The 20,732-nt window shown below is 45.3% G+C and overlaps 1 protein-coding gene across 3 annotated transcripts in view; it reads left to right on the forward strand.

Annotated features, from left to right (window-relative positions):
* The window catches only part of LRRC1 (leucine rich repeat containing 1), a 131,914-nt gene that overhangs the window by 105,091 nt on the left and 6,091 nt on the right, over positions 1-20,732 (forward strand). For all 3 annotated transcript variants that reach the window (XM_084752101.1, XM_084752102.1, XM_084752103.1), the window contains exons 9-12: positions 1,173-1,291; positions 3,028-3,111; positions 12,720-12,835; positions 20,410-20,582. In XM_084752101.1, the coding sequence (XP_084608227.1) occupies positions 1,173-1,291; positions 3,028-3,111; positions 12,720-12,835; positions 20,410-20,582 (492 nt within the window). The remainder of the gene's footprint in view (positions 1-1,172; positions 1,292-3,027; positions 3,112-12,719; positions 12,836-20,409; positions 20,583-20,732) is intronic.

Raw genomic sequence — 20,732 nt, forward strand, 5'->3', positions numbered from 1 at the left:
AAGGCTTGTACCATCACACCACTGCCACGCCATTTCCTTTCTTATAAAGGAACTTAGAGCAGTGTGTGAAGTTGTTCAGAATGTGACAGAACAAGTGTTGTTATTTAAGCTTGGAAAGAAAATCATATCTCATTCTCATCTTATTAAACGAGGGCCTGAACTTGTTTTTTTTTTAATAGGGGTTTTTGAAATATTTTCCTTGAATACATACACTGCTAATCCTGTTAGAAAAAGAATTGTCTGTTAATGTGCTTTTTTTTTTTTTTTTTTTTTTTTTTGGTGGTTGTTCACTTATTTGAATTTCTCAGGTAGAAAGCCAAATAATTCAGAAAATTTGAAAACAGGAACAAATTAATGTTTGTTTGTTTGCACAAGTGTTTAAAATGTTAATTTTAAGTGTATGCTGATAATTAAAACATTCATGCACATGCACACATATGTGCCCACACACACTCGAGAGAAAGAGGGAGAGGCAGACAGGCAGACAAACAGACAGACAGAGTGTAAACACAGGGGCGGGTAGCCTCATCACAGTTCTGCCCAGTGCCTGTGAGGAGCTGTGTTTAACCACAGATTGTCACACGGTTGTAGAGAAGAGTGTGGCCAAGGACCTCTTCCTTTCTGGTATTTGGTCAAAATGAAAATGATAGCAGGTGACGGCAGTGAGCTAGGCCACAGACACTGCGTTTTGGTCAGTACCAGCTGAAAAGCGGATGGGGATTTTGACTTTGTAGAAATGTTCATGCAGGAACCATATGTGGCATCGAGTGCTGTAGAGACGGGATGTTTTGTTGCTTGGAATAGGAGGACCCGGCAGATGGGAGCTGGCATCTTGTAGTTCAGATGGGCAAAATCCCGGATTGCAAACCTCAGATTCATTTAAAAGGCTTTAACAAAAATAAAGATAGTGGAGAAACAGGTACCCCGCCAGTCCAACTAGTGAGACGTGTCAAGCTGCACTGCGCCCTGTGGATCATGCCGGCATGTCCTCTGACAGCAAGGGCTGTGGGGACCTTTAGCTGTCTAAATGAGGATACAGTTTCGGCCTGAGAAGCTGCATGAAGAGAAAGCTAAGTAATTCTTTAAAACAAAAAAGTACAGCAGATAGAAGGAAACCAAGTGGCGATTGGGCGTGGAGCCATGACTAACGAGTGTAAATGGCACTTTTGTAGGGAGGCTAAAGAAGCTGTCAATCTTGAAGCTGGATCAGAACAGGCTCACACAGTTGCCGGAAGCCATTGGGGAGTGTGAAAATCTCACGGAGTTAGTTCTTACAGAAAACCGTCTCCTGGTGAGTGCTTCGTGTGCGCGCGCGTGTGTGTGTGCGCGTGCGTGTGTTGTTATTTGTTGCATTGTGGTGAGGATTTGTGGCGTATCCTCTGTACCACCTGCGTATCGAGGGGTGGCCTGAAGACCACCTTTAGCTACATCAGCAACGAGTGTTTGGGTTCCACACTCAGAGCACGTGTCCTCACTGAACTCATACTATTCCTATGCCTAGTGAAGCCTGCCTGGAGGCTGCATGTGTCCATGGAGTCTAAGTGCACCCAGGAGAAGCTGCGACTTCCCAGGGAAAGCCCCGGGGGTGGGGGTGGGGGGCGGGCGATGCTTAGATTGCTCTGTCTTCTGAGCTGGAGAAAGTTGTCAAACTCTTTGAGCCAGACCACTGCCGCCTCCACCCTAGAAAGAAGGCCTGAGGGCGGCTCCCAGACTCACACTTTGACCAGCTTCCTCACCTTACCAGGGGCAAAGAGTGTCTGCACCACCTGGCCAGGGTGGGTCCGCACAGTGGTGCTAGTCTCTGCTGTGTGCCCCCTTCCTGCCCCTCCCTTTGCTTCATCTGTCAGGTCCACTGTCCATCTTCTACTGTAATTGTCTTATAGTTCCTTTTCAAGAGGCCGCTCCTCTGCTCTCTTTTCTCTGTCTCCTTTGGTCACTCCTCTTTAGACCCTGCACTTCCTTCATTTCTTCCCTCTTGCTTCCTGTCTTCTTGTGTTGTTAGTGAAATATTTGTTCATTAGCCGAAGAGCAAGAACTTCACCGTGGAGGGGGGCCAGCAGCATCCTTCCTTAGATAGGAAGGTGGCAGGTGTCGCAGGTGCCCAGATCATCCCGTCTTGGTGGTTTTAGGCTTGCCAATAGAAACCATAACAGGGCTTGCCAGGGTGCGGCGAACAACAGATAAGCTTATGTAACACACAAGCAGCGTGTATTATGTTTTATATTTTGTAAATGCTATATACCATGTACTATGTGTATGTTGTTCATACTTGAGAGGTACATTATGAAAGTATGTATTTTGATGATAGATACTGATTTACACTGAGAATTTTAGACTCAGCAAGATAGAAAAGATGTTTTCTTCAAGGCTGTCAATTATAAATAGCCAAAATGCTAAGAATGTAACATTTATATAAGTCCTGATTTTTGTCATGGCTCTTCTTGCTATGTTCATTGTATATATGTGTAATAATATAAATGTATATGTAAAAAAAAAAAAGAAGAAGAAACCATAACAGGTACAACTGTGGCCACGCCCACATTCTACTGAGATGTCACAGCACGCCTGTGAGCCCAGCCTGCCCCTGTAGGGCTCAGTTGTGTATTTCAGACCTGCTCACCTTTCTCCATGCCCACCTGGGTCTGTTTGCTCCCCTGATCTCCTCACAAGACCTATGCATCATTCTGGTTTTCATATGTCAAAGCGACCATCCACCTGTGGTTGTCTGGTATGCTTGTAGGGGAGGTATAAACCTTGATTGTGTAAACACATTCTTTCTTCAGTGGAAGAACATCACACTCCCTGTCTTTGCCTTTAATTTAATTTCTTTCAAACATATTATCATATCACCAGAAATTGAGAATACCTAATTACATTTCCTCGAGTGACCATGACAGACATCTGATATTCAGAAGTATTTTCCTTTGCTGATACTCTTAAAGTCCTTGTAAATAATTGCGTTTTTCTGTTGAGCTATGTTTTTAAAAAATTAGTGATAAGTTAATAACAGAAATATTATTTTAACAGACTTTACCTAAGAGCATTGGAAAACTTAAGAAGTTGAGCAACTTGAATGCAGACAGAAATAAATTAGTGTCTTTACCAAAAGAGGTATGTGCCACTAAAGAAACAATACGGTAATAATTGTCACACATCAGAGATCAAAAATGTTTTAATGTTTAAAAGGTGCACGGTGTGTTTAAAGTTACGAGTATGAATCTGGTTGGAGGACTGGATCCAAGAATGATTTATCAGGGATGTTTGAGAGAGAGTCGAGAAAGACATACTGACAGAAGAAAAAGATTGACATTTTGATATAAAGAGAGCGTCTGTTGACAGAAGTGGATCGTTTGGGAGCTTGCCACAGAGTGCACATGGTTTGAGGTTTATAAACTATTATCGTGCGTATAAAAGTGGGTCTCCATGCAACCATTTTTTGGCAGATGTTTAGACCAGGCCATGTTAATGTCTAGGATGGGAATCTTCTACAAAGCCACACCTACAGAGGAAGGCCAGCGAGAAGCCACCGTCTACACCCCCACCTCCTCCTGCATCGTCACCCCCCTCCTCCCCCCACCATGCGCCTCTACTAGTGAAAAGAGAGACAACCCCCTTCCATTGCGGGGAGTAGCTGAGGGCTCTTCAGAGAAGCTGACCAAAGAGAGCCCACAGCGAATAAAGCACGGAGCCGTCTCGTGCCCTTTTGGGAAGGCTTTCTTTGCAGTGGGAACCGAGAGATCTGTGCTGGATAGAGTAAACCTGAGCCTGCCTCTTTGCTGTTGTGTTCAGTGCTTGTAACTTGGTCAGAAGCTGAGGTAATAAACTATAGGTGAGATTTGTGTCGTTGGGTCCTCATACAAAGCCTCTGTCCTTGACACAATCATTGGCCAGCTTCAGTTTTGGTCATTTCTCTCTACTTTGACCCTTTCACCCTGTCATGGAGTAATTTCAGTGTTGGTATCTAACCAGCCAGAACTTGAGGGCCACCTCTTTCTTTTCTTAGGGCTTCCGTAGAGGGTGCGTGGGCTTCCTACTTCCCTCCCTCAGCTTGCTTCTCTGCTCACAGGGCCCACTCTTCTGAGTAGGCTGGATAACCTTCCTGAGTGGAAGCAAGAGGCAGGTGAAAACCACGGCACACTTACAATAAGACACACCCTCAACATGAGCCGTCACATCTAAGCAAAACTGTCTCCCAACAGAAACACTCCAATCTACGGCTCAGCCAAACTGGGACACAACTAAGATTCTGCTAATCAAAACATTTTGGCTCTACGCTGTGAGTAGTAAACCAACACACAGCTGATAGTGTGGGCGCTAATTTTTTTTCCCCTTATGGAATAGCACTTGTGGATGGGGGGGTGGGGTGGGTCGGATGCAGAGTCAGCACAGGGAGGAGATTTGTCCCTTTCTTCCTTAATGCCCTGAATGGCACATGGTGCTTCTGTGTAGTTCCACCCACTGGGCCTTTTAAAGTCATGAGGGTCAGTCAGTCTTCAGCTCCAAAGTGACCCTCCCAATCTCTAATCGCTGTGGCTTAGCCAGTGAAAACTGGGCAGCACAGGGATTCAAATGCAGCTTGGCCTTTTCATCACGTGCATCCTGGGGGTTGTACAAAACCTTAAGTAAGGAAAGTCTGGGTGTTCTAGCGACCGTTAGTCTGGGTGTTCTAGAACATTACTGCAGCACAGGGGTGTGTTTGAGGCAACCGCTAAAGAGAGCACTTTAAAATTTAGCGGCAGCATTCTCCCAGCATCTTTGGAACTCCCATGAATTCTTTCTTTCAAGGGACACATTTTAGGCAAAAACTTTGCAAATCTTTTTATTATAAAATGGCCACTGTCATTTTAACAATGATTCATCTTTTTTTTTTTTTTTTTTTTTTTAAGAAGAATGAGTCTCTGGAACATTTCTGTTTAGAGAGTGGCACAAAGCCCCTTTGTGTCTGCTTAAGTCGACCACAAAGATATGCTTAGCTTTAAGGCATTCACACTATCACGTTTGCCTATTCCCTGGCACGTAGGGTTTTTGCCTATTCCCTGGCACGTAGGGTTTTAGAAGTGAATAAAACAAGTCCTTTTTTTTTTTTTTTTTTTTTTTTTCCCTTCAGCAGCCTCTTGATAAAGCAGAAACGTTTTGATTTTCAGGAGTGAGGTCTTTCTAGGCAATCTTCTGCTATACCTATATGCAGTCAGTTCCCAGGATAAACTCAGCGAGTGTGTGTGACACACACACACACACACACACACACACACACACACACACACACAGAGTGTGGTACCCAGCAGAAATGGTTTGCCTCCTTCTTTCATCAGGGCTCAACAACTAAGCCACAAAGTTGTCCCAAGCACGTGTCAAGTCCCCGGTGTGTACATTTAGTGTGGTCTGCCCTGTGATTATCGTCTGTGTGTGTCCACATCCACTCGGTCAGATCTTCCCTTTGGAAAAGCGTGCTTCCTTTTTCCTTGATGAATTATGTTTCATGCGTAGCATATCTAAGCTAGACAAAAGCTAATGAGTTCTTACGTCTCAAATCCATAGCTGTACAGTCGCTGTTGGTTTGGCCCTGTAGCTCTCCCTACTTTGTGTCATCGTCTTAGTTGATGGTACTGTGTATTGTCCATCCCTTAATCCCCAGCCGCATGGATTTCCATCTTCTTTCCCAGATGGCTGAGGGGAAGGCGATTGTACCGTTTGGGCCACTACTGTAAAGGATCCTGCTTGTGTTTCGTGGCGTTACTTGTAGTGAACATTGGGAAATCAATGAATGTCTCTTGTTTTCTTAATTGTTAGCTGCTTGGAATTTTAGAAAAGTCAGGTAAACTTGTCATCTTGTAAGTATTGCTCTGACTGCAGTTACATCTCACCCTCCCCTTTTTGCTTCGTAAGTGCATGAAGACTCAAACTGGCTGACCGCCCTGTGTGTTCACCATTGTACAGTATGGGCATGGCAAGAACTGCATGGCCCGGCCTGTTGTGTCATGGTGTGTTTTTCATGTTTGTTCAGATTATCCACAAAAGAATGCTTTTCTGTGACTTACGCTGTAAGTCGTTCAGAAATGTTGAGAGGCGTCCATTGCCGCCCCATCTGCCTTCACTGCCCTGTGCTTTGTCAGCATGATTCTAGCTCGTGGTGGAAAGGCCAGGCCTGGCCCATTGGCTGCACATAGCATGCTGCTGAGCTCCCAGCCACTCACCTGTGTGTTGTACTCCCCTTTCCTGTTGCCTAAGTGTGTGGACTTCTGGGGACCGGGAAGAGTTCTCTGGAAGCAAGCGTAGGCAGGGAGCCACCGGCGGGTGCCCGTGCGTCTGGTGAACAGGAGCAGCACCTTCAGTGTCCCCCAGCCAGATGCCACCTTCAAACACCTGTCGGCCAGAAGAACTTGAACACATGGCCAAGTTTAGAATACAGAGGAGATTTTTGCTTGTTTAGTTTTTGTCTGTATTGGATCAAACTGAGAAAGGTATCCCAACTATATCACGCCTGTTTGGTCAAGTAGAATTTTTTAGAACATTCATAAGTGTTTTTTTTTTTAATTCAGGCAGTGTGCAAATATTAGTTTCCTATAAGTATTTTGATGTTCAGAAATGTCTGTGATAGAGTATTGATTCCTTAGACAGCTTTTTTCCTTACACTTTAATATTTAGTCTAAGATGCCCCATGCAGTCTAAGATAATTGATACTAAGTATAATATAAAACCTATAGAACAAAGTACAATTGACCATTAAGATCTGAAGATTGAAAACTCATTCCTAAGTTTGAAAGAGGAAATAAATCATACAAGAAGCAGTTGAGCTAGAGAGATGGCTTAGCCAGTAAAGTGCCTGCCATTCAAGTACGAGGACCTGAGTTCAGTCCCTGGAGCCCTTGCTTAAAAAGCTAAGCATGTGACCCCGGCACTGGGGAAACAGACTGCTGCGTCCCCGGGGCCTCCTGGTCGGCCAGCCTAGCCTCACTAGGGAGATCCGGGCCAGTGGGAGAACAAGACACTAGGAGAGACGAGATTACCACCCGACCTGCAAATGCACACCAAGCTCGGCCTGCATGCAAGCACAAAACAACTGGTTATGCTGGACTTGTTACCTGCAAGATTTCTTATCTAAAGAGGATAAAAACAAAAACAAAACAACTTATGGGTAGGAAGACATGTAATCTCACGCGAAGAAAATCTTAACCATTATCAGAAAGTTCATGTCACTGAGCAAAAGATCACGAGAAAGGGAGGGCAGGCAGGCGTGGGGGAAATTAACATCACTGGTTTTCATGGAAGTGTGAAAACATTTTAATCTATCAGAATTTTAAGATTGTAAGTGAAATACCAAATGTTGACAAATATTGTAGGGAAGTTATTGTTGTTGTTGTTGTTGTTGTTGTTATTATTATTATTATTATTATTATTATTTTAGAAGTATAAACTGCTAGGGCTATCATGGGAGAGGCCACTCGTATTATTAAGAACTTTTAAACACACACGTCTTCTCTTTCTGGAACTTTATTCTTAAAATATAATCCACTGATCCTAGGACACACCCAAGACTGTATGTCAGATTTTATACAGGAGCCCCAAGCATACTTCCAAGTACCATCCTACAGACACATGACGTAGCTCACATGGACTGGAAACTGTCCTCAGTGAATGTAGAGGCAGCCATCACGGACCAGTCTCTTAGGTCAAGTGTTTATTCTTGTCTGACTTTTATTGTACTTTTGTGCGGTGTAGACAACCCAGTTTGGAGCATCAAGACATCCAACAGAAACTATAACAAGACACTTTATAAACCAACATCCAACAGATTATTAATCTAGTGTTTGGAGAGAAGCAAAACAGCATCAGAACTGATAGATAGTGTGGCCATAGTGGCGGCGCACCCTTTGGTCTCAGCACTTGGCAGGGGCAGGCAGAGCTCTGAGTTCGAGGCCAGCCTGATCTACAGAACTAGTTCCAGAACAGCCAGGGCTGCACAGAGAAACCCTGCCTTGAAAAATAGTTGTGATTTGGGAGGGGGGTGGGGAAGGAGAGAGGGGGAGGGTAGAACTAACTAGCATCATCAAACATGTATGGTTTGTTAAGTAATCTGTTACATATCTGTAGGGGAAAATATTGTGGGTTCAATAAAACCCTTGAGAAAGATAATGGTATTAGAACATGGTCTTGATGATATATATGCCCAAGGTCATATGTGCTCCAGTAATATGTGGAATTCCCCAAGCCATATAATTTCAAAACTGTTCATGAAGTGGGGAACATATGTACGTATGTACATACATACATATATATACATACATATATATACACACATACATACATACATACATACATACATACATACATACACGCATACACACACACACACACACACACACACATACACACACACACATCATAGCACAGGCTCCTAAAAGGATTCTAAAATTATGTATGTCATTTTTGCTCACCTTGTATTTCAAGCCAGGTCTTGTTTTCTTTGTGAGTTTTCCCTTTTGCCTGTGAAATGTGGCTTCTATTCTGCTACCAATATTGAAAGGACACTACTGAGAGAAAACAGTCTCTTATGTGCCAGGAGCCATTTGCCAAGATGAAAAGCAGCATGGTTGCTGACCCAGGCCACCTCTCTGAGTCACTGGTCTGACGGTTGCCTCCAGGCTGCTCCATAAAAACTCACCCTTTAGAGCCACGCTTCTCAACCTGTGGGTCACAGTCCCTCTCTGGGGTGTTGGCTGGCTCTTCCACGGGGGTTACTTAAGACCATTGGAAAGCACAGATATGTACACTATGAGTCATAGCAGCTGCAAAGTACAGTTATGAAGTAGCAGCGAAAATAATTTTATGGTGGAGGAGGGTGACCACGACATGAGGGGCTTGTGTTAGAGGCTCACAGCACTAGGAAGGTTGAGAACCGCTGCTTTAGAGGCTCCCGTGGTGATCTCCAGGCCCTGCCTGGGTTAGCTCGGGGCCAGATGGGTAAAGATAGGATCATTTTGCATCAACATAGACACAGAGAACTAAACTAAGGCTTCCTGCTACATTCTGTAGTTTTCAGAGGCTCCAAATCCAAACCCTTGTATTCTTGGAAGGTGCTATTAGTGGTTTAAGGGAGGTTTAAAATACCAGCTTCCTACATAACTGGTAATAGCTTATTTAAATAGTGACTCTGCTTCCCAGAATTTCTAAGTGATAATAGACATTTTATCCTGGTGACCGCCAGGGAACCTTCAAATTCTGCCATGAAACCAAAAGAGAGATCAAAACACACATGAGTGAATTCAAGTAACATGATAGTGAGCTCACGTCAGACTGATTTTCATATAAAAGGGTGTTGGCCTATGCGGTCAAGCAAATCTTAAGATTTCCAGGTAAACTCTGTTAAAAAAAAATGGCCACTGCCAGCGCAGTTCCAAGAATTCCATAAATACTCAAGTGTTGATTAGACATGTCATTTTCATCTGTGGCTTTCACTTCTTGGAAAAAATAATAGCCGCTGCATGTATCTGGCAGCAATTGATAGGATAGGCACCAAATTACATGTGTGCTTCCATTCAATTTCTTACTGTTAATTTTGGCTAAAATCCAAACCTGTAAAATATGTGGCTCAACCTAAATTCTAACCCACATGTGCACAATCTCACAGTTTCCCCTTTCTCTGTGCGTGACATCTACCTCGGCATCCATAATAAACTCTAGCTTTTTGATCTGTCTTGAAGCTCGCACTTTTAATGATTTTTTTTCCCCTAAAAAATCAGAATTGTATGTCATTCCTTCCTGGCTGATGTGGAAGTAGGTTTTGATATGAAAAGCGTGCTTAGACAGCGTGGCTTTAAGAGTGACCAAGGCCACCTCTTCAATAGTTGGCACAAGTGCCATGTGCTGGCGTTGTCCTTCAGAGGACATAAACACTAGCTATCCGGAGGCTGCTGACTTTGACAAGCCAGGGCCTAAGAGGCTCTTGGACACAGTTGCCTTCCACGGGCTGCCTCTCAAGAGAGTGTGGAGTGTAGGAAAGAAAAAGTGAGAGAAAATGAGTGTATAAGCCCAGCAGATAGCTTACACACTCGGGCGCACATTTATGCTGTTCTTGTCAAATACTTGGGGGGTGTTAATTGTTCTGATTTTTTTAGGGCCTTCTGGTCTACTAAGTAATTTTTACTATTTAAAATATGCATAGGATACAAGTGGAGAATATTGACGTAGTATGTAGCTGTCGGGGTCTCCAAACACATATCTTATGGGGAACTGAGGCACTGGACAGTGTCAGGGCAAGATGCCTATCTCCTACTCACGATGCAGTGTCCACTCAATGTGCCTTCTGAGAGTTACTGTCCATGAGGCGATTATGTGAATAACTTAACACTGCCTGTTTTGCCTCCTTTGGGTATGAATAAAGCTTGCCTTTTCAAAGTTAGCCAGGGGCATGGCAGCTGAGTGCTGCTCTAAAATGACCTTTATCCATAGCCCACAGTGCACTCAGCTCTCATGCAGATGCCCCCTCCTGGGTGGGTTGGGACCGGTGTGCTGTGAGAGCTTCCCACGAGGAGGTCTTAGCCAGGCCCACCTGAGCTTTTCAGAGACCGCGGTGTCAGACCTCAGAAGGATGGGGCTTTACTCTCTTCCCATGATGTTCCTGGCCATCTTGGTCAAGACAGTGATTTCCTTCCTCCCTTTCAAGCAGTGCTAAGCCATCGTGTGGTGCAGCTGTATACCTCTTCCATGGCACTGCATTGGGCTCTCAGTTTCAAAAGTTCAAAACCCTACTGCTGTGACTCTTGCTAGAACGAAGAAGAGTTCTACTGTCCTTCAAACTTTAGTGAATCAATCTTTCCTAAGCAAGGAAATAAACTGTGTAAGCATCCTTGAGCTTCTGTAGGTGCTGGTGGGTAGATATGAGCAGTACTAACCTTGTCACGTAGTCTAACTCTCTGTATACAGGTACAAAGTAATCCAGTCAAGTGACCTTGAGAATTTTTCCTTTGCCCTCTTTTTTTTTTCTTTCTCGAGACAGGGTTTCTCTGTGTAGCCTTGGCTGTCCTGGACTCACCTCGTGTGTACTGAGGCCTGCCTCTGCCTCTGCCTCCTGAGACCTGGGATTACAGGCATGGCTACCTTGAGAATTTTCAGGAGACTTTTTGTCCTGTTAGAGTGTTAGCCCCTAATTATGAAAGGAATGTAAAAGTAGTTTACCATAATGACCAGAAGGTTCTGGGAAAACTGGAAGGGCTAAAAGATGTTCAGCCAATTTGGATTATTGGTAAGAATATTAAAAACAGGAAGGAGAAAGAAATTTCTATAAGAAGTAATTATGTAAAACTACAGTGAATAATAAATTAGTTTTACTTGCATGGGAGCTTGAATTCTGAGGCCCGAGAGGGACAGCCCAGCCTTTCTGTGCATTAGGGTGCTCTCTGTGTGACAAGAGACAGATGTCAATCTGTGTGTTTTGTAATGTTAATACGTTTACATCAGTTATGTTTGAACTGTGCAGCTGAATACATTAATTGGCAATCATGATATTCTTAGAAGAAATAAAAGGATTATACATGAAATTAACTGTGTAGCAGTTTTGTAAAGATGCATTCTCCTCTTTTAGAGTATTATATACATATATTAAGTGTACACATAAGTAGAACAGGGCAGGTTACATATTCACATATATGTATATATGTATATATACACAGATACATACATATATATACACACACACATACACATGCATACATTTTTTTTCAGACAGTTGAGGATTCAAAAGTCTTCCTTTAGCGAGAGGCCCTAGTAATTTTCCACATGTCAGAGAGAGTCATCAATAGATCCCTTCATGAGCTTTCTCTACTCAGGATGGCAAAGGCTAAAAGAATGCAGTGCTTTATAGAGTCTTGGAGAAGGTTGTGTGTACGATCAAGTTGTTTTTCCTCCCCTTTCATTCAGCCTTTCTGACTCAGAAATTCATGGCCTATTTGCTCAGAAAAGTCTTGAACTAGTGTGTCTTGAAGACCACACATTGAAAATTCAGCCACCCATGAGTAGACTCAGGTGTGGATGCAGCTGTTGGTTTAATGCATTGTTAACACAGACCATGGCTGAGACAAATGTGTATTTACCAATGTTGCTTCCTGTTAAGATGTTAACTGGTTTTGCATTCCTCAAGGTAAGGTGACTTTATCAAATAAATGTATGAGCAATCAAAAGCTATCAAAATGTATTTAGTGACAACTCATGTATAATCTCTCAAGCTCCTCCCTCCTTTTCTTAACTCTGGAATATCAAAAATACTGGAGTTATAGGGCAGGCCCTGAGCTGTGTATTGGTGTCAGCCTTACCTCTAGCCTAATATTTTGAACTAGAATTGTTTAATTCCCTTATTATTAAGTTATATGGCCTGGACTTTCATAGTCTAGTTAACGTTTAACCAGTGCAGCTGCATTGGGTAGCAGCAGTGAAAACTTAACATTTTTTTTTTTCAGAATGCCACTTTGAACTGTAATTTTTATTTTCCTTATTCTATTCAAAACACGTTTAACATTTTGTATAATGTACAGTAATCATATATGGTCATTGATGAAATGTAAAAGTCATATGATATATTTTATGTATCGTTCTCATGCTGTTGGTAAAATACCCTGTCGCACCCCCGCACCCCCCACCCCCTCCCCACTCCACCCCCACCCCCTCCCTCCCACCCCCATCCTCAAAATGGAGGATAGAGAAGATGCTTTTGTCTCCCACTGTAGATTGGCGGGTGCTGCAGCCTCACCGTGTTCTGCATACGGGACAACAGACTAACTCGCATACCTTCAGAGATGTCACAGGCCATGGAACTTCATGTCCTAGACGTAGCAGGGAACAGGTAAGGCAGGAGAAGCAGATATCTACCCAGACCCAGTCTTTGCTGCACCTCCGCAGCTGTGGCTTGGCCAAGGACCGTTCCGCTTAACTGAACAGCCAGAAGGCTTAGAGAACTCTTTTTATTATTATTATTAATTTATTCATACTACATCTCAATTGTTAGCCCATCCCTTGTATCTGCCCTCCCGCTTCCCCCCTACTCCCCTCCCCTTCCCCCTACTCCCCTCCCCTATGTCTGTGACTGAGGGGGACCTCCTCTCAAATTACTTGAGCCAGGTGGCATGGTGGCAGCAAACCGGAGTGTAGGCTACTTCAGAGCACAACACTTCCTGCATGATAGTGCATTGAAAAGACCCAGAGCGCAGTGAGCCTTAGAAACTCTTCGTCTGCAAAATGCGCTTGAGGCAGTTTGAACTTTTTTTTTCTTTGAGGCAGAGCAGAGTTCCGGTGTGGTGCCCTGGCCATCCTCCTTCCCCACCCTCCCAAGAAGCTGGGACCAGGGTTACGTACTGCCACACCTGGGTGAATTTAAATAAGGGCCTTGATGTTCAACCTCCTGAGTGGGTAAATAAAGTTGTGTGCGTGGGGACAGGGATATGCTCGTGGGGAGAGGCTACATAATGCCAGAGGATCCGAATAAATCGGAATCCAACTCCAGTTAAAAGCAGATGGCGTCCCTGTGACACGGCGACACTATTCCTCACATTCTCAGCTCCATGCCGCACCCAGCCTTCACTGTAGAATGCCACCCCTTTTTCAAGCTCTGGAAGCCACTGAGCGCTCTGGAAGCCACTGAGACTGAACAAGCTAGCCTCCCAGCTGGGACCCCCTTCTCTGACTCTGCCTTTGTTCCTCATCGCCCGTTTTGTCTTCTCTCTGGGTTTTCCCTTTGGGTCTCTGTAAAGAGCTTCCCCTATGGTCACTGCCTCTTGGCATGTATTGCGTCCCCCTTCTGAGCGTGATGCTACCTTACGGTACAGGCTGTGTCAGTGCTTTTCCAAGCACAGCATCTGGCACACGGGGTGGATGTCTGGCAAATGCTTGACTGAACAAAAGATATTAATCGTTTTGCAGAATGAGCAGTATGACGTGGTAAAATGTGTCATAATCTTCTTTGCTAATGGGAATTTAAAAATTGCTTCTGAGCCAGGCGTGGTGGTGCATTGCCTGTAATCCCAGCACTCTGGGAGGCAGAGTGAGTTCGAGGCCAGCCTGCTCTTCAAAGAGAGTCCAGGACAGCCCGGGCTACACAGAGAAACCCTGTCTTGAAAAACCAAAAGGAAAAAAAAAATAAAGCTTTTAAATGTGATAGGGATAGATAAATGATAATGTGTTAACCTGGGGAAAGCTGGTTTTACTTGGTAGAGGCCTACAGTGTGAAGAGTGCCAGGGAACTGGTGCCCACATGCTGATCAGCTGGTCACTCACGTCACGCAAAAGTCACCACTCCTCATCCTTTGCAATGGACCCTAGATGGCTGGGCCGAGTAAGCTCTAACTGGAAGTGAGGCGTGGGCCCCGGAACGCTCACCATTGAAAGGCTCCTCCTCTGGGGGGCGTCTTGGCAGAGTGTTAAGACCATTAAGTGGTGACTGGGAACTCAGGATTGATACGGACTGAAGGTCAATTTCTGCCAGCCGCTCACTGGAGCCTTGGTAGCTCGGGAAGTCCTGTTTCTCCCAGCCTCCTTTCTGCAGCCAAGCAAACTCAGAGACTCTGCACGTCTCCCTGGTCCTAGCCACACTGCTGAGCCTGAATTTGCATCCCTAACTCTTGAGCAGAGAGCTATTTCCTATGAGTAGGGGCATCATCCTCCAGCTCCCAGAAGAAAGGGGTGTTGCTCTTCTGTTATGCTTGGCTTGGGTGGAGGCATCCAGTTAAGACGTGGAGGTCCACAGCTGTCATCTGAGTCAGTGACATGTGCCATTTTGTCTATTCGTGTGTAAATTCTCAGCCTTTAAAAATGCTGAGTCGCCACTTACTGTAAAATTTTGGTATCGACACTAACAATAATAATAAGGTTCCCATGTCAGTGTTGAGACTTGCAGAGATGTCATCCATGGGAGGCGATTGAAGTCGCTGCCACTAGCTCTGCTCTCAGGCTTATAAAAGTGCTTGCCGCTGAGACTGACTGCCCACTGCTGTGCAGGAACTTGCTTAAGCGGACCCCGTGTGTGCATTGCAGCACCATGTGGGAACCATGCAGCCGTCTGTGCAGTGACGGGACGCGCCCTGTATTATCAGCTGCCCTTGGACACAGAACAGAATTTCTCAACTCCTAATAAACTCTCTGCCAGGAATACTCACCAGGAATACACAGCAGGAGACTTGGGGCTCTCTCTTGCTTCAATCTAAATAATACCAAATATTAGAAACAGTGTCTGTTTATAGGGAAATAAGTTAGACTTTTGAGTTTGTGCTGTGTGTACATATGTCCCAATAAAACAATTTAAACATTTTAAAAATAGAATATTAAGTCGTCAGAAATGAGATTTTGTTTTCCTGGATTCAAATGAAGACTCATGATTCTGAGTGAAAACGCTAGTTTGAATGGTGTTGCACTCAGTTTTGTTCCCTTGTTTTCTAAAACAAAACCATATTTGGGTACTTCCCCAAACTTTTGACAGTAGCCTTCCTGATGGTAGAGGATGGTAGAGACTTATGACTACTTGGGATTTTCATTTCAGAGATTTTGCTAGGTTTTTTTCGTTGCTTTTGTTCTAACCTTTTAGAAGTCACAGACAGATGAAACATCAAAGCATAGCGGTGTTCACCTATTGGTTAACACTCCACTAGCCAGTAGGCAGGCTGGGATCTTAAATACCTTTGGCAAAGCAGTTGCTGGAATGTTCCTGAGGCACGGAAGGTCACTTGAGGCTGGGGTGGGGTTGGTCGCAATTTGTTTGCTCTCTTCCTTGGCCATCAGCGTAAAATAGTAAACACCAGCTTTTTATTTCCGGGGGGCGTGGTGCGGAGTAGAACATAGAGATGTTTGCAAATGAGACCATGGCTGCTTGTGCTAAATTCTGTTTATTTGGTGGCACAGAGAAGTGCCAAGTTAAAACCTACAATGTCCTTTCTCCCCCCTGGGCAGCTGGAGTATACTTATGTCATTTTCTGACTTTTAGTCACACGGCTCTCCTGAGCGAAGCAGAGCAGCAGTGTGTGTGTGTCATCAGTGAGTAGGCCAGCAGAGTGCGTGCAGCCTGTGAGGAAGAGCCAGGAGAACTAACAGGAAACCGTTCTGTACACTGGCCTGTCCAGGACGGGCTGGCGTGTGGTGCGCACTTGGTCACCAGCATCCGTGGTGGAGCTGGCTGGCCCTTTAGCTATTTGCAGGGAAGCCAGCGTTTCAGACAACTCGCTAATATGAGTTGGAATAGGATTATAAGGCCTGCTGCTGTAGAGTCTAGTAATTTATTTTAGCTTTTATCACCTACTTGTCATCCTTAGAAGCTGTTATTTGTTGGTGGTATTTTTAGCCTTCTGATTTCCTTTGCTGGTGCTCACTGGGAAGCTGGTGATTGCCCCGAGGCATTCGGGGAGCAGATTGTCTGTTTTATGCCAATTTTCAAGTCTTGATTTTTTTTCTCTCCCCTCCCTTGTCTGTTGTGAACAAGAACAGCGGAGTTGCTGACTGTAATGTTGCTGAGCAGCACTTGGCATTTTTCACATTTTAGAGGATATCAGCTTTACTCCTATTTTTAAAGAAACAGTAAAAATTCAGAACACTTCATTTCTCTGATATAAAAGTGTTTTCAAATGTGACGCTTATGCTGTGCGTCCATGTGTCTGTCTATGTTAGTGCTGCTGTGAGTCAAACCCCAGGGCTTTGTACGTGCTAGGCAAGTGCGCTCCCACTGAGCTGTGCCCTCAGTCGTGCAGCGGGTGGTCACACATGCATGTGTGCACGCACGTATCTCTGTCAGTGCCTGGCAAAATAACTGTCTTTAACTCCCTTGAATTGGAATGTGTGTACAACAGAGTTGTGGTAGAGAGAGCAATGGTTTTTTGGTACCACGAGAGAGTTCACTTGTCTCCCTTGAGGAGCAAACACAACTACGTGAGGAGAGAGGATGGTGACCAGCTGCTTCCCTCAGACTCTCCAGATGTGCTGTGTTTGTATGAGCTCTTCATTACAAGGAAATGAGTGTGGCCTTCACAGTGAAGTATTGCCTTGGGTGGTTTCTGCTGCCCTAATAGAGGCTACAACCAAAAACAACTTGGGGGAAGACAGTGTTTCGTTTTCCTTGGGCTTTCAGGTAACACTCTGTCACTGGGGAAGCTGAGGCAGGAACCTGGAGGCAGAAGCCGGGAAGGCTTGTTCAGCTTGCTGTCTCCTACATCCTGAGACAAGCTGCCCAGAGGTAGCATCAGCCACAGTGAGCTGGGCCTCCTGCATCAATCATTAATCAAGAAAATGCCCTGCAGACCCTTTTCAGATAACTCTAGCTCCTGTCAAGCTGACTGGAAACAACGGCCAGGTGGTGGCATACGCCTTTAATCCTCGCACTCTGAAGGCAGAGACAGGCGGATCTCTTATGAGTTTGAGACCAGAGTCTGGTCTACAAAATGAGTCCGGGATAACTAGGACTCTTACACAGAGAAACCCTGTCTCAAAAAACCAAAAACCAAACAAAAAAAACAAACAAACTAAAAAAATAAAATAAAATAAAAAATAAAAAAAAACAAACAAACTCAAAAACAACAACAAAGCAAATGAAAAACAAAACCAACCAGGACAATTGAGCCGCTTGTCACCTTGACACACAAACGCATCACTTTTCAACAGTAACCTCTCCTTCCTTGTCCATATCCATAATTCATATTAATACCACAGTATAAAACATAAAAAAAAACTTTAAAATCCCCCAGAGTTTTTAAGGGTTCAAACATTGTAGAAGTTTAGTCTTTTTTTTTTTTTGAACATATCTCAAGGCTGACTCAGTGGCACTCACCTGTAATCCCAGCACTCTGGGAGGCAGAGGCAGGTGGATCTCTATGAGTTCGAAGCCAGCCTGGTCTACAACACTAGTCCAGGACAGTCATGGCTATACAGACAAACCCTCTAAAAGCAAACAAAAAAAAACCCCCTCCTCCCAAAAAAATTCCTAATCTCTCAGCTGTGTACTCCTGTTTTGTTTTTTTAAATCAACATACTTTTTTGCTCCAAGAGGGAAAAACCAGGGCACAGTCATGTCAAATCAAAGAAAAACCCAAGTTCAGAAATTTAAACAGCGCCATGTCTGATGTCAGGGATTGGTGGTTGTCTTGGCTCCAAAGGAGGGGGGGTGCTTTATGCCTTTAGCTCTGCCACTCGCAGTAAACACAGCTTGTCACATCAGCTCAGGCCAGCATCATTGCACAGCTGCTGCTGTCTGTCCCTGGGGGTCTGGTCCTGGCATCACCAGTGTGCTGGGGTCGCCACAGCTGCACCTTCAGCATTGGCCTCCTGGCCTCCCGCTAGGCGTTCTGAGTCAGCTGCACAGCTTTGCTCTATAACCTCTCCCGCGCTGGGGTCTCTCCTGTAACTGAGGTTGGACCAGTGCCTCTGCTGGCCTCTCATAGCACCAAGCCTCAGCTGCACTCCACGACTGCCCCCTGCCCCCCGCCCCCCTTATGCCTTCAGAACTAGTACCACCCCGAGACTCTTAGACGTTGCCAAGTTCAGCTGCCAGCATCACAGGCAGCCCTGGACCCCTCTGGACCATGACTGGTGTGCACTGACTGCTAATCCCGAAACTGGGCGGAGAAGAACCAGTTCCACCATTTTGAGCCAAATTTAGAGCAAACTTTAATAAATACTGACCAGGATGGACTTTGGTCAAGATCACTCCCTGGAGGACCCTTTGTAGGCAGGCATTTATATGGACAAGAGCCATAGGCCACCAGACTTTCCCATGAGGTTTTGGTTTCTTCTCCCGCCCCCCAAGAACTACATGGGTATTACATGACCCTGGAAAATATCCCCAGAAGTACTTACCCAGTATGCTGGTCTCTTAACCAATGCCTGCTGGCTGGGTTTATGTCAACTTGACAAAGGCCGGAGTCATTTGGGAAGAAGGAGCCACAACTGAGGCCATGCTCCATCAGATCTATCTGTGAGAATTGCTATGGGGCATTTTCTTAATGGTTGATGTGGGAGGGCCCAGCTCACTGGACTGTGCTACCCCTAGGCTGGTGTTCCTGGGAGTATAAGAAAGCAGACTGAGCAAGCCAGTGAGCAGCACTCTTCCATGGCCTCCGCATCAGCTCCTGCCTTGAGGTTCCTGCCTTGAGGTTCCTGCCTTGAGGCTCCTGCCTTGAGGTTCCTCCCTTGAGGCTCCTGCCTTGAGGTTCCTGCCTTGAGGCTCCTGCCTTGAGGTTCCTGCCTTGAGGCTCCTGCCTTGAGGCTCTGCCTTGAGGTCCTACTCTGGCTTCGCTAGATGCTGAACTGTGAAGTGGAAGTGTAAGCACCATAAACCCTTTTCTCCCCAAATTGTTTTTCCGTCCAGTATTTTATCACAGCAGTAGAACCCCTAAAGAGGTTTCCCTTCAGTAGTACTGGCCTTTTGCTCATCTGACAGATTGTTAAGTCAGAATGCCACACAGCGGTCCCAGGAGAGCCTGTGCCTCCCTCTGAAGCACTACAAGCCAGGCCTCTATTGTCTGCACATTCAACCTCTTACCTTCTAATCTTTTACAGAATCGCCCACTGAACTCTTAAGTGCTTAGTGTCATTCCCAGCCCAAAGTTCCAGACGCTGTCACAGTCTTCCCCAAAACAGCACAATAATGTCTGTCAACAAACCATAACCCTGGTGCCAACTTCTGTATTAGGGTATGTTTTTATTGCTTGGAGAGGAAAGGGTTGATTTCTGCTTGCCTTCTCAGGCAGCAGCTGTCCATCACCTGCCGTTGCTTTTTTTTCTGAAGTACATTCTTGACGGTTGTGATCTTTCAAAGCTCGGTGCGAGCATAAATATACACCTAGCATCACACCTCAACCTTTAAAGTGCCTTTATGTGGATGCTGTCATCTGAAACCAAATAATCTGATGTGAATGCTAAGCATCACCCGAGTCTGAGAACTGGAGTGACTGGGAACCAAAGGTCGAAGTTCAACTGAAATACCTGGAAGGACCTCCCCAGACACAGCAAGTGCAGGGCGGCTCTTCACCTTTGACTCTGCCGCAACCAGAATTCTTTGCCCCTATGACTGTCCTTCCTACCTCCCCGGGGCCGCCCAGCCAGTGAGGCTGCAGCCCTGTGCAGCGCTAAGAGCTGTGTCTGGGACCTTTCAGTTATGCTGTTTACTTTACTGTCCTTCAACTGAACCCTGACTTCAGATGTGTCTTCTACTTTCTTCGGGTTGTTCAGCCCCATGTCCTGGGGGTCCTACAGAGAGAGAGACCTGGTAGCAAGAAAGAGAAGTGGGCATCTCACTGAAGATGGTACCCACAAATCTAATCATGATAACGGCGTCTCTTTCCCTTCCATACCCAATCTCAGGCTCTCGTTTTCATTTTCTTCCCATCTGTGTCAAGAGGAGTCAATTCTGTGACGTTTCAGGTTGTGACACCTCTTGTTTTCTGTCAGGTTGCGTCATCTGCCCCTGTCACTGACCACCCTGAAGTTAAAAGCCCTGTGGTTATCTGACAACCAGTCCCAGCCTCTCCTCACCTTCCAGACGGACACGGATCGCACCACAGGGGAGAAGATTTTAACCTGTGTCTTACTTCCTCAGCTGCCTTCTGAACCCATCTGCCAAGGTGACTTTCTCTTCGGCACGGGGAGCTGGGGCCAATGGGTACCCGTAGGGCCGCCTCCTCCCAAGTGTGCTTGCTTATTGGTCAGTTTGCCCAACTAGAGGCAAGATGAGACGGTTGTGGGCTACTCTCCAAGAGCGCCCTAGGTCCTCA

This window comes from Acomys minous, assembly GCF_964271855.1.
Source record: "Acomys minous genome assembly, chromosome: 13".
Classification (NCBI taxonomy): Eukaryota; Metazoa; Chordata; class Mammalia; order Rodentia; family Muridae; genus Acomys; species Acomys minous.